General features: G+C 37.1%; 3 protein-coding genes across 6 annotated transcripts in view; 1 reads left to right on the forward strand and 2 right to left on the reverse strand.

Annotated features, from left to right (window-relative positions):
* The window catches only part of LOC131693378 (uncharacterized), a 49317-nt gene extending 46984 nt beyond the window's left edge, over window positions 1-2333 (reverse strand). For all 4 annotated transcript variants that reach the window (XM_058981146.1, XM_058981145.1, XM_058981144.1 and 1 more), the window contains exon 1: window positions 1876-2333. In XM_058981146.1, the coding sequence (XP_058837129.1) occupies window positions 1876-1969 (94 nt within the window). In that variant the 5' untranslated portion in view covers window positions 1970-2333. The remainder of the gene's footprint in view (window positions 1-1875) is intronic.
* A 5950-nt stretch (window positions 2334-8283) lies between these two features.
* On the forward strand, window positions 8284-11393 carry LOC131691172 (uncharacterized). Its single transcript, XM_058977374.1, has 2 exons — window positions 8284-9090; window positions 9511-11393. The coding sequence occupies exons 1-2, from the start codon at window positions 8460-8462 to the stop codon at window positions 9519-9521; spliced, it is 642 nt and encodes a 213-aa protein (XP_058833357.1). The 5' UTR covers window positions 8284-8459; the 3' UTR covers window positions 9522-11393.
* Window positions 11394-12775: 1382 nt separating this feature from the next.
* LOC131688218 (uncharacterized) lies at window positions 12776-14060 on the reverse strand. The gene is made up of 2 exons (XM_058972390.1): window positions 13635-14060; window positions 12776-13303 (listed from the first exon to the last, which is right to left on the reverse strand). Exons 1-2 carry the CDS (start codon window positions 14058-14060, stop codon window positions 12776-12778), a joined length of 954 nt encoding a protein of 317 aa, XP_058828373.1.
* Window positions 14061-14664: the final 604 nt, after the last annotated feature.

Genomic DNA, 14664 nt, shown 5'->3' on the forward strand with positions numbered 1-14664 from the left:
TTTTACGCAAACTGCAAAAGTAAATCTTTGCTACCGACTCTGAATGGTATTCGACTACACATAAATAGTATGTTCTCTATCGCTCTTATGCGAAGATCCCCAATTTCGCTGCAACAACGCCACATGTCCGAAGGATAAACATGCTTCACCCATTTCCAATTCACTAAAATACAAACGAAATCTAACTAGCAAAATACCGTATTTTGTGCTAAGTCGAATTTGTTCAAAATCATACAAACGTGTTACTTGTTATCGTTTGTAAAAACTACGTCAATATTGAATACCAAAAAGGTTTTCCATGAATTCCCTAACCTCAGGACCTAAATTGTGGATTAGTTTGGAGAAGGTAATATGTTTCATTTGTAAAGCCAAATATTGTGGACGGTTTAGTAAAATTTCAGGACTCATTGTTTTGTTTAACATATATAACGCCCAGGACTAAACTTCCGGAACATTTAATAAATTTAAAATACCGCATATAGCTAGCAGTATTTTTGTAGCATTTAAAGCCCATAATAATGATTAATAATGAACTATTCTTTTTGAGTGCTTTTAATCATTTTTTATTTTTAGTTGTCCCATTTTCTATTTTTAAAAGAAAAACATGTTTTCCACTTACAAGGGAAGAAGTACCTAAAGTAAACAATTACCCTCAAGTATAATTTTGAAATATTTATAATATTATATTATATTATGGTATTATTTTTATTCCTAAAGATCATGATTATTGATATGACGATCACAGAGAGAAAACATATTTTGCTTTACAATGAAAGCAAAAATTCAATATTTATCCATATTCAAAGCTTGATAGTTAAAAACTCTAAATTTAATACAGTAGGATACCGTTTTTGGCAACAATATATTTTTTTTTCAGTTACCAAAACTGGAACCGTGCCAAAAATGGAATTATACCTTAAAAGCTTTTATTTTCAATTTGTGACTTCATAAATGTTACAAGAACATTAATTATATAAGAATATGTGAAATGGAATGAAATAATACAAAAAAATCAGCAAATTTAATTTTATTCGCTATGCTCGCCTCCATAAAATATAGTAAATATGACTCCTATGTTTGGAAATAGAGTCAAAAGTGATATCCATTATTACAACAAAATGTGTATTAATCATTTTTTTAAAGATTTACTATGAACAAAAACAATGTTGCCAAAAATGTAACCCATTTGTTGCCATAAACGGAACTTTTTTGTTGCCAAAAATGGAGCATGCCAAAAACGGAACGTGCCAAAAACGGAATCCTACTGTATTGATTTATGGAAGCTGAATTTGTTTAGAATCCCATAGAATCTAAGGGGTTGACAGTGCAATCACTACACTTATAATTTAGTTTGTAATTAAACCCTTTGATCGACTCGCCCCGATCGCTTTGAATCGGTTATTTTTTGGGACGTTTCGAATCAGCTGATTTTATATCTGATCTCCGACAAAACATCCAAAGAATGCACTAACGAAAGACGTTCGTCGCACGATTTTTTCAATACGCGAGAGAAATGAACCAAAGGCAAAAGCCTCAAAGTAAAACAAATGAGTCGTAAAAATTAACTGCAAATTGGCAAACATCTTGGAATGCCTAATATTTTTTAATGTTGATTTAATCAAACCCTATTTTTTGAGAGAATCAAAAACAATACCGAAGCAAAACAAACTGGCAACCCTAACCCAACCAACACCACCAAACCGAGCAAACCAGAAAGAACAAAAAAAAGTTTGCGACACTCGCTTCTTCCTATCAGCATTTGCACAGACTGACTGCTACCAAAGTGGGTGGAAAGAGGGGAACGCAAAACAAAAGCATGCAGAAAAGGGTTGCATATTTTCCTGCTGATTATCGCAAACGAAATCGGCCACTTACCTTCACAGCATCGAACCAGCTCAACTCTGCCTAAATTTCCCGAATCGAACTTGGAGTAAAAAGTGTAGCCAGCGCAGTCAAAATTATCAACCATTTTCTTTTTCGAATTTCTTCATTCCTCTCCCAAAGTGGGGCCTATACTACACAGCAACCAGACCAGCCAGAAAAACTCCCTTTTTCACACTGCAGCACCTTTCCGCACAGAAGAGCACGATTTGGAAACACACCGCCTGAGCAATTTATTGATCTTTTCCGAGGATTGATGTTTCTGATTCCAAAAACAGTACCGCTTTTCACCGACGAAACAGGTACCTCCTATACTATTATTCACTTGCTATTTATTCCAGCACAAAAACATTACGTCATTTATAGTGGCGATTCACTTTGTGCACCAACAAAACAGCACTTCTTTTCGCACTTCTTACCGACGTGAGAGCTCGCGAACAACTAAAGAAGCTTTTGCTCTCTCGCGAGTCGCACCTAACAAAATCCGAAGTCTGTGCTTACTGTGGTGTTTCACTTTCCACCTGACTGATGGACGGAGAGAGGATGATTTGCAAATGGACCGGTATCGGTCCGTGTTCACATAATCCAGTTGTACCCACCAGAATAGTTGGTTAGGGTGGCCAGGCCTACTGATTAATCGAAAGTCCTATCTGCTTTGGACATATTGTCCGTACTTTTCCAAAGGAGACGCGACGATTATTTTTCGTCGCAGCAAGATTCGTAGAGCTATTCGGCGTACGTTTCGACCGTCGCAATAGACTTATCTACGGCTCATGTACGTACACGTCACATGACACAAACGCTACATCACTAGCTGGTGGAAAATAATAAACAAAGACGGCAAAATCAAATGGAATTGTTTTCAACCAGGAAGCTGGAGAAGTGTTCGTGAGACCGGGCGACAAGAACTCAATGTATTTCTTATGGGATTAATGACACTGTAATAAAAGGTGGTGCAATTTTGCGTAAAAACCTTACTGTACCTTTAGACTATCAGCACCGGTGCGTAAGCAAATGCGTGTGTATTTTGATTACGCTAAACGATAATATTATATTCTTCTTCTTCTTCTTCTTCTCTATGTGAACTGACAGCTATCATCAGTTCGGAAAAAAGGGCACAGTTACCTTGACTATACTGCCCTGTAGTTTTACAATTACTCGTTCGTAAATTTTCTCTGTGCTTCTGAATGATTTTAGGCTCAACAGCTCAACTGAATCCGATCCATTGACACTATTCTCTCGTTAGGTATTTTGGCTCAATTCAAGGTTGATTTATTTGATTCTACATATCTACTTTGATTTCCTTCAGGAATTCGCAAATTTCTACAAAATATTCTATATTTTTGCTCTTAAACAAATCTACTAGCGTTCTAAATTTGCAGTCGAATGAATACTTCGAACGGATGTTTCCAAATCTGCTACAGTGCAATATTACATGTTCTCCGTTTTCTGGCTCATCGCAAACTTCACAATTTATGTCGTCTACAATTTTCATTTTAAATTTCCAATATTTTGACCAATCATGTCCCGTAATAAGCCTATTCAGCAGCCTAGTCTGTTCGTTAGTAAGGTTCTTATTATGAAACCACGGTAATTTGTCTACTTCTGATTGAAACTGATAGAACGTTTTACCTTTTTCTTCAGAATACTCTCGGTACCAAACATTTGTTTTTTCATACATGTCTTTTTTAAATTTGCAGAAGGCATCTTCGATTAGAATTTTGTTAAATAGAGTAGTGGTTTCGTTCAATCCATTTTTTGCTAATGTATCCGCGATCTCATTTCCACGAATATTGCAGTGGCTCGGTATCCACTGGAGCGCGACATTCCACGATGCCGCTTTAAATAAAATGTTTTGTATTAGCATGGGCATTTTCTTATCGGACTGTTTAGCATCAATTATTTGACATGCGGACCTGGAGTCGGTGAATATTACCGCATTCTCGATTTTATCGCGTTCAATAAAAGTGAGAGCTGTATCAATAGCTATTATTTCGGCTGTAGTGATGCATGTTTCTGTATTTAGTTTAAACGAGTACCTGCCGTTGTTATATGGTGTGTATATTCCTATGCCACATAAAGTATTATCTTTAGACGCGTCTGTGTATACATGTGGTCTACGACTAAACTTTCCATTCATCACGAATAAAGCTGCCTGTCGCAGTTTTACTGGGTTGGTACTGTTTTTAGATGTTGTAATTGTATCTAAGTTGGTTTGTATGTCTATTTTATTCAACTTTGTATCATGTGCAAGCGACGGAGAAATTAAGGTGAATGTTTGTTTTTCTGCAACGTAGACTGATTCTAGGAAAGATAGTTTATCCGGGTTGTCGTCATCTCTTAGTTTTTCTAATTGCAGGGCTACTGCATTATTGTTGTTTATTGATCTAGCTATTTCTTTGCAGGTAGTAAAATGTTGCCTAAATTTTAGGGGTTGTGTTGCTGCTATTGCTACTAGTGAATTTAACGGTGTGGTTTTCGTGCAACCTGTTATAATTCGTAAGCATTGATTATTGATCGTGTCTAAAATGTGTTTGTTGGTTTTACTAGCGTTATTGAAAATAATTGCTCCGTATTCTATAATACTGCGGAAAATGGCGTTATATATTTTGATCATTGTTTGTGGGTGTGCTCCTTGTCTAATATTACTAATAACTTTAATCATGTTGAGACGATCTGTTATTTTTAATTTTATGTTTTTAATGTGGATACCAAAGCTTAAAAATCGATCTATTGTTATTCCAAGATAGGGATGAGATTTCACAGTCTCGATATTTATATTATTAATTTTCAATGCCAAAACATTTCTGCTATTTTGAAATAGAATGGCCTTAGTTTTATTAGGGTTTACCGTAAACATAAGTTCAACTAGCTGTTCCATAAATTTATCACATTTTTGCTGAATCTTGCTGTTTAAAAGTTCTAGTGATTTAGCCTTTATTATAAGACCAAAGTCATCGGCATACTGAACAAGAACAGTATCGTCATCTTCGATATTATGTAATGATGCAGTGTAAATATTGAATAATGTCGGGGATAAAACATCCCCTTGAGGAAGTCCGTTTGATACGAATCTTTCTATAGTGCCTCCTTGGGTATTAAAAGTAATTTTTCTATTTCTAAGGAATTGTAAAATCCATGACGAAATATTTGGTGGTATTTCAAATCTATTGAATATAGTTTCCAAAATGTCTGTGTTAATAGCATTAAATGCATTCGACAGGTCAATGAATATAACAGCGGTTAGGTATTTATTTCGTTTGTGCTCTTTGATTGTGTTTATTAAAAAATTTGCACATGTCATTGTTGAACTATTTTTACGGAACCCGAAAGAAGTTTTTGGGATGATGTTGTAATTCTCAACGTGTAGTAGCAATTGATCTAGTACTGCTGAGTTAGCAATTTTCGTGATGGTTGGTAATAGGGAGATAGGTCTTTTGCTATCTATAGTTGAAGGGTCTTTACCCGGTTTTGGGATTGCCACTATTTTTATAGTTTTGAGTGTCATTGGCAGGTAACAATCTCTCCATATATCGTTTATCTGTTTCATTATTATAAGTTTAGCTTCGGGTTTTAGTTCTCTCAGTAACTGGTAACTAATTCTGTCATGTCCGGGTGCAGACTTCTTTTTCTTGTGTATTATTTCATTGAATTTTTCGATGCTTAATAAGTCATAATTAATCCTGTAGCTATAATCCGCGGTATAAGTAGGATCGTTTGAACCAAAATGTTTATCGAGGAACTTTTCCGCCATTTCTTTATCTTCATGTATAATATTATTAGATTTTGTTTTCCTGTTTTTACCTGTTAATTTATTTATTTTTTGCCAAAGTTCGCTGGAGGATAACAATGGGTTTATATCACTGACAAACTCTTCAAAAATTTTGCACTTTGCTTCTTTTTTCTTTCTGTTGAATATCGCTTGCTTTTTTTTGAAATTTATGAGGTTATCTAAAGATGATACTTTGTTAAAGGTTGCTCTGGCTGCATTCTTATCCTCCCACGCATGGCTGAGATCATCCGTCCACCAATGCTTTGGTGTATATTTGTTTTGAATTCTATTATGTTTGTGAATTTTCTCTACAAGTTTTTGAAATTCTTTTATATCTTTACACTTTGTTAAGTCTATATTTTTTATAGCTTCATTAATTCGTTTATGATTATAAATAAATTGTGGTTTTTCTATGGCATTAGTGTTGTAGCAAATTTCTATTGGTAAATGATGACTACCTACGCTAAAGTCTAATGTTTTCCAAGTGAGGTTTGAAATATTTGGTGTACATAACGTTAAATCTATGGCGGTTGCTCTTCTGTTGACTTGTATCGGTATAAATGTTTTGGATTTGTCGTTGAGGAGTATGACATTATTGTCATTAATTATATTCATCAGTGTAACGCCTTTGGCATCGTGGAAGTCGTTTCCCCATGCGTAGTGGTGAGCATTAAAGTCACCGGCTATTACAAATTTGTTATACTGCTTAACTTTGTCAAGAATCTTTGTCATATCATTTTCCAAATCGTATCTATTTATTGATGGAGCTATATACACTGAAACCAAGACTATATCTAAACTAAAAATTTGTATAGCGATTGCTTGTGTTGAGCTGGATAACGAAGGAAGACCGACTTCTAAATAACCAAATTGTTGTTTTATGAATATAGCGCACCCACCATAGTTATCGTCTCGGGATTTGACAAATCTGTGGTACCGAGGTATATCGTACTTGCTAGTTTGTTCGAAATCTTTGTTGGTCCATGTTTCTGACACACACGCTGCCGAATAGTTTCCCATTAATAAGACACGTTGTAATTCCTCTTTGTGTTTTGTTAAACTTTGTATATTGCACTGAAAGACCTTGAAAACAGCCGTCCTGTAAAATGAAAAATTAAATCGTGTTTATTAATGGGTATTAGTTTCAAATTATGCTTTTAGTTCATCACACTGTCAAAGCTTAAATATTTTTTTGAGCATTCTTTGATTTTTTCTTGAATTGATTCATTAACCCCAGGGAGTTGAAAAAGTGCCGAATAGAAATTCATCAGATCCCCTCGAAAAATGCGGCTTGCTTTTTCTTCCGCTTGTTTAGCGACTTCCTTGCATATGGCCTCCCATTTATCTTTTTCTGTTGTTGTATGAGGATTATGTAGCGCTGATCCGTTATTTTTCTCCGTTGTTTGTAAATTTGGGGAACATTCATTAGTTTTCTTTCGCTTACCTACCGTTGGTTTAGTAGCCTTTTCATCCTGGTGCCGAGGGTCATTTCTTACCGCTCCTTGATTAATTACCTGCTGTTTGTCGCGTTTTGTGTTCTGTACCGATATGGCGTAGCTCTCGGGTATAGTTGGGTAATCAGCTATGTTCGCCAAGGCGTCGTAGATGTTGTTGGTTGCAATTGGTGCAATTAATTCTTTCGCCTCAACGTAAGTTAGATTTTTCCTCGCCATCATCGACTTGATGCTTGCTTCTTTCTGACGTGAAGGACAATTCTCATCTGTGGTACGGTGATCAGAGGTTCGACAATGTAGACATTTGGTACCATTCTGACAGATTTCGGCGCTTTCCTCGTGTACTCGGGAGCACTTTTCGCATCGTTTTTTGGATTTACAGTTGTCCGTTTTGTGCCCAAAGCGGTGGCAGTTTTGACAAAATATCAATTTTCGCACGTAAGGTTGCACTTTCACAGGTATTCCAAAAAGCTTGATTTTTTCGGGGAGAGTTTTTGCTCGGAAAGTCACGCTTACTCTTGCGGATGGTACTTTTCCGTCTATTTCACTTACCCAGCGATTTAGTCGGTACACTTCCAGTATCGGCACATCACTTTCAATTTCCCTCATAATTTCCTCTTTGTCTAGGTCCGTCGGTATTCCTCCTATTACTCCGGTAATACACAGCAGATGCCGAGGTATATATGCTTTGTAACCATTCTCTTTAAGCATTGGCTCGGATACCAGTAGATTCGCACGTCGCCAGCAGTTTACGAAGACTATTATCTTATTACTTCCAAGATATTTCAGATCTGTTACGTAACTCCTGTACTTGTCCACCTTTCTCAGTATCGATCCTATAGTAAATTTATTGATCCGCCTCGTGTTGTTCATAACCTCAATATATACTCTGTATGGAGCTAGGTCTTTTGCACTGTACACAAACGTTGGTTTTTCTTCAGTTGTATCCATTTTTTGGTTTCCTAGATTTATTTTATCAGGAGGAACTGAATCTCCTCCGTCGTCGTCAGCCATTTTCGTTATTAAGAAACTCGCTTTCTCTACCGCTTCTACTTTCCCTTTAAATCGTAAAAAAGAGTCGCAAAATTCACAACCACGTGGTACTTCTATAGTTCCTCGACTAAAACGTTATCGACACAACCGTTCGCCACGAAGATCACTTGGTTTCTGTATTATATTCAGACACTCACTTTCGCACCGGTCGATGATAAAAAGGTTGCCAAAATACCACTCTGTTTCCACACCGGTCGTTGTCATTCACGTTGCATCGCATTGTACTAAAACAACTTTGACAACTAATCTGTTTTCTAGATTCGCGGTAAAAATAAAATAAGTGTCGTATATTTTTTGCAATGAATAATTCTGAGATGTTTGAGGACTATTTTGACTCGAGTGACGACGAATGCTATGAACTGATGTTCGCCCAGCAATTATTGTCTTGTGTACATACAACGGCAGTTGCGACAGGAGTAAAATCAAGAGGATCTCGTCCAGGAAAACGACCAAATATGAACAGATTTGCGGAGGAAGGAGCACTGCGATTATACGACTATTTTGCAGAAGTACCAGTTTATACAAACGAACAGTTTCAAAGACGCTTCCGTATGCGGAGATGTTTGTTTTTGCGTATTTCGAAAGCATTGGAGCGGAACGAATATTTTATCCAAAAGCCAGATGCAACCGGAAAGTTGGGATTAACAAACCTACAAAAATGCACGGCAGCAATCCGACAATTAGCATACGGGTCTCCTTCGGATGCTACAGACGAATATGTTCGGATGGGCGAATCAACTGCTCGTAAATGTCTTCGGGAATTTTGCCGTACTGTAGATAGCATCTTTGGTGAAACATATCTGCGTTCTCCAACCCATGAGGATGTTAGAAGATTGCTGCGATTTGGACAGGAACGGGGTTTTCCAGGAATGCTTGGCTCGCTGGACTGTACCCACTGGATTTGGAAAAATTGCCCTACTGCTTGGGCAGGTCAGTATAAAGGAAAAGAAAAAAAACCTACCATCATCCTCGAAGTGGTAGCATCGCATGATCTATGGATTTGGCATTCATTTTTTTGGAATGCCTGGATCCAACAATGATATTAACGTTCTGGAAAGATCTGCGTTGTTTTCAGATATTTACAGTGGAAAGGCTCCACGTGTAGAGTACGTCATTAATGGTCAAACGTACAACACAGGATACTACCTGGCCGATGGAATTTATCCACCACTGTCAACGCTAGTTCAAACAATTTCATCACCTGTTGGCCAAAAACAAAAAGTATGTAGCTTTAAGTAACGGGTGTGTCAATTTATTCTTGCGCACAACCTCCTAGCAATGATGACCTCTAGATACATGTTTGTAAAAATGTTTATTCTAATTTTGTCATCTATTTTTTTTTCAACACAGCACTTTGCTGAAAGACAGGAATCTGCCAGAAAGGATGTAGAACGCACTTTCGGAGTACTGCTTAGTCGATTTGAAATTATTAAAAATCCCGCAAGACTTTGGAATAAGGAAGACTTGAAATTAATCATGCGTACTTGCATCATTCTTCACAACATGGTTATTGAAGATCAACGAGATGATTACACATCCTTTGACTATAGTGCAGATGACAATACCTCGACCAATGCTAATCCTGTATCACCGTTGGAAGCCGGAGAGTTTGGATCATTCCTAGCACGTTTCGAGCAAGTTCATGATACCTCACTTCATAAACAATTACAGAACGACTTGATAGAACACCTTTGGAAATTGAAGGGAGATGAGAAATAATAAATTAGATTTGCTTGCTTTAAATATATGGCCAATATTATTATAAGAATTAATACATTTATTCAATGGACTAGATATACATACATTTTGTTTTCTCATTGGTTGGCCGCTACAATGACAGTTTTAACTGCGGGTTTACGAATCATTTGCCTTTGTTTAGTGTAAGTCACCTTCGTAAGCTGCTGCCTTCAGATATGAACACGGTAGCAGTCCCCATGCCAGCAATGCCCTCTGCCATTTGGATGACCATCGTAACCATCCGCCGAGGACAGCGATTGGACTGATGACATTTCCGAAGTTCCGTTTTTCGGCATTATCACTTTGGAATTTAGCAAGGGTGTAGAAACTAAACTTGCTTGTCCGTTTGTCTGTGATCATATGAAATTAAGATTTGAGATGACACGAAATTTCGTCTTTCTTTTACAGTCCTGCGGGATAAAGCAAACTTTACAGTTTAAATGTTAAGAATGCCTTCGGTTTCTTTATATGGTGAGCATACTTTCAACGAAAACAATTTTTACTCTATCCGGGCATCGAGCTGCCAGATAAAACTAGTATCTAGGAGGTGAGCGGAAACGGCAGTAGGTAGCTGATATTTATGCGCATTTGAATACGAAGTCTGATCAGACTCCCGCAAAGGGTCATTCAATATTTGCTTCCACTTGGAAAGTATTTTTCGCTCGAGGACTCCAACTCTGAATATGTCATCTTAGACGATCTAAATTCTAATGATCACACGAAGATTGTACGGTCGATGGAATGCGCTGGTATGCAAATCCTGTTAAAGTTGGAGAAATAAAGTTATCCAATATAGCTGAATCTCAGAGGGAAATTCTCCACTCCCTGCATTGATGTTTAAACAGGTATGATCCGTTTCCGTCTATGGGTTAGTGCTAGAAACCAAACATCGATTAAATCCAAAATCCCTTTATAACGATACTTTGCCGAAACAAGACAATAAAATGCAATATAATGTGTTGCAAACCGTAATCGCCGTAAGCTTCTCTGCAAGCGCGAAACATCCATTTATTAACCTTCCTGAAATAACCAGTTTTGAATGAGAAAAATACATATAACCCAGTACTTGTATCTTACCTTCCACTTCCCCTACAATGACCGATAAGCCAGTCTGTTCGGAGCGCCGGAATCCGGAATAATCACTAGCACCGTCAATGGAACTGGACTATAAAATCTGCCACTACTGAAAGAAATAAACCCGGAGTGAGCAAGACTGTCCCAAACCAATAATTTTACATACACTTTAAAAAAGCGGTTCCAAGTTGAAATGTAATCACACTACTAAAATTAACAAGAAAACACTTGAAATCATTGTGCGTTGCCGATTATACTGTATGATTATGCTACAACATTGGAACAGTTAGTGTCAAGGTTTAGAAAAATAAATGAAACTAGTTGTGTGAAAACACTAATCAAGCGTGTTTTTTCAGTGATAATAATGCACCAAATAGGGGAGTGTAGGCATAACTTTTAATGTTGAATATACTTATCATATAATGAACAATTCTCGACAAACATATGATTACGGCCTAAAAGCCAACTGTCAAAATCCACTTTGAATGGAAATTCCGGACAAACCGTTACACGCCAATCACAGATGTTGGTAGTAAATGAAAGGAAAAAGTTTTCTCTTCCATAAACTGTTGTGAACTGTGTTCGTCTAGTAACGGTTTGTCTGGAATTTCCATTCAAAGTGGATTTTGACAGTTGGCTTTTAGGCCGTAATCATATGTTTGTCGAGAATTAGTACTATAGTTACAGTTTTTGCATGCAACCTAATATTTTTTCCATTGAAAAATTGTCTCATTTGTAAAAATTGGTAACTTTATGTGGTTGATTTATATTTAAAAACGATTATACGAGCTATGATATTCATTTGACGCAGATCAGCAGCGATTTAGTGTGTCCTCGCTCTCCTACCATTGGCGCTTCTTAACATGGATGCCAGGTATACAGATTAATCTGTGTTTCGCAGATTTTCAATATAGTGCACAAATTTTTAAAACTGCACAGACTTCCACAGTTATCTGCTTTAATGCACAGATTTCCACAGTTTTCTGTTGTAAAGAGCAAAGAGAATAGTGAAAGAGACGCAGAGTGAAAATCAGTCAAAACGGCAACACTCCCTTTACGATGATTTCAACACTAGAATTTGGCAACCGTTTCCAAAGGCAGCACTTTAAATGACTCCTATTATATTTTGAAAACAAACCTTTTGTCGATCGTTGAATTTGTATATCAAACGATGTGCATTTCGAAACAAAGAGATGAAATAATTCTAAAACTTGTTTTTACTCATACATAGACTCTAGAATGCACCTTACAATCACGATTGCACTAAATTCTGACGAAAATTCAAATTTTTTTTTTGATAGATTTACAATACTTATCTCCTCCAACTCAGGCATGAGTAATGTTTATTTACATTGCACGATTGGTCTGCTCAATAAGGTATTTTTGGCTTCACACTATTCGTCTCTTTTCCTATTCTCTTTGGTAAAGAGCAGATTTTTCAATTTTTGTCTTAACCAAAACCTAAAAAAAGGTCGCCACTTATTGTTTTGAGACAAATTTGTACGTTTTCCTTAACACAGATTTTAAAATAGGCTGCGCACAGATTTCAAGAAATAGGACCTGGCATCTCTGTTCTTAAAAATTATTTACCAAACTCCAACAATTCTCAAGCAAGAGTAAACAGGCATTAAAGTAATACTTTTGAAGAAAGCCTTCTTTTTTTAAGTTCGGGCAATGTATTTCTAATTTTTTTAGTTTGAATAGAATAAACATACATTCCAATACACGTGTTATTTGGTATAATAAAACAAAAAGTTTTAACACATTAAAATAGTCCTTATCATCGGAGTGAACTATAGATAATTTACTCATCTAGAAGATCTGAAAGAGCTTCCAGCTCTTGAACTTCAGTACTCTCATTATAATTGTCGTAATGATTATTGTCATTGTATTCATCGAGTGAGTCAATGTATTCTTCGACGACATCGACAGAAACAGGCATCACATCCGTTGATTCCACACTGGATTCTTGAGAAGCATACGCCACTTCTTGGTAAGTCTCCTCAAGGATGCGATGCTGTTCCAACGCGTAATATTTCTTCGCAACATTGGACAATTTGCTGAAATCGATTGACATAATCGAATGATTGGCAATTCTTTTCAGAACCTTTGTCCGTTCGATACTGTCCTTTACTTTCGCTTTGGCAGCCACAGCTAAAAGTTTACCAGCATTGGCAAGCTCAAACGTTTCCGAGCCAAGATTTTTTTGTTTCTTATTGGCATCTCTGCCCCTAGGCCGGTCCATTTCATTAGTGGAAGACTGCTCGACACCATCAGTTTCTTCAGAGCCGTCGTTTGAGAGCGATTCAGCTGATCGCTTCACTGCAGGAACCTGCAAAAAACGTGGTAGAGCGATTTATTTTTGGTCACTTTATTTTGCAGCTTTAACGAATGATACTAATCACTCAGTGGAACCGCCACAGCTGTACAAACACGCAGATTAAAAATCTATGATTTTATTTCAGTTTATGCACTCGTAAAAAATGTGCTGACGTGACCGCGATTACATGTAAGAATTAAATACGGGTGTGTTTTCGTTACTGGGGCGGTTTCTTCGCGGTGGCCAAAAATTTGATTAAATATTTCTCCGTTATATTATTGCAACTGCGACAATTCGCCTATTTTTTGTTTGTTTATAGACGTTTACAAAACATGTATCATACCTTCAGGACATTATATTGCTGCCACTTTGGAGCGCTTTCTAAGATCCTGTAGCAGTGCATCATCATGAATGGCGACTTCTCTTTAGTGACATACGGTGTCAAAGCCTTTTTCAAATTATCTTCCGGAGAGGCACCACTTTGTTGGCTAGCGTTTATTTGCGTCATACATCCGGCAAACTTGCTAACGGATTTGTTGATGAAATGCCACCTTCCTTTTATGCCGCTTGGAGCTCGTAGATCCGGCTGAGCTGAGACGCAATTTTCTGAGCAAATTTCAATGAATTTGTCAAATATTGTCCCGTACAGGTTTTCACTTTTCTGATTTGTCCCAACTATTGGATCCTGGGATACATGAAGCCAAGCTTGACACAGTGCCTCATCCTCTAGATGCGTCCAATTCTTTCCACGCGGCTTCGATGTACTCATTTTTAAATTGCACAAATATTTCCACTCAGAATTTACCGCGATACAAACAGGCTTCGTGAGATTTTTTTTGACGTTTCACTTTGTTTTGTTTCCTTTCTATGAATAGCAACGTTGGGTTCGGTTGGAGAGCGTTGGCAAATATGCACACCCACTAATCACCGAAACGATAAGTTTCTATTTCCCAACCTGTTTGGTAACCGCCGGTGCCGGTGTTATGATGACGGTTAGTAAATTGCTTATACCCACGCCCGGTGCTGATAGTCTTAGAAGCACAGTTTTCGTCAGTTTTATTGACAAATTAAGTTAAAGTAAAAAATTAGCACACATTAAACTTGGGTAATACATATTTTTCGACATTTTTGAGCAATTATTATCAAATGCGCTAATTCAATTCGTCGCACGTGTAAGTGCCGCTTAAAGTTAGCATAATGCCTCTTAAAGTTAGCATAATGCCTCGTAGCAACTAAAATGTAAAACATTTGCTCTTGCACTATATCTACATACAACACACAGACATCCAATATTGAATTTTCTTTTCATATTTTGAGATTCCGAACAGTAACAAATTTACGAACGCTTTCCAATAGCCACAAAAAATCATGTC

The sequence above is a fragment of the Topomyia yanbarensis genome, chromosome 3 (genome assembly GCF_030247195.1).
Source record: "Topomyia yanbarensis strain Yona2022 chromosome 3, ASM3024719v1, whole genome shotgun sequence".
NCBI lineage: Eukaryota > Metazoa > Arthropoda > Insecta > Diptera > Culicidae > Topomyia > Topomyia yanbarensis.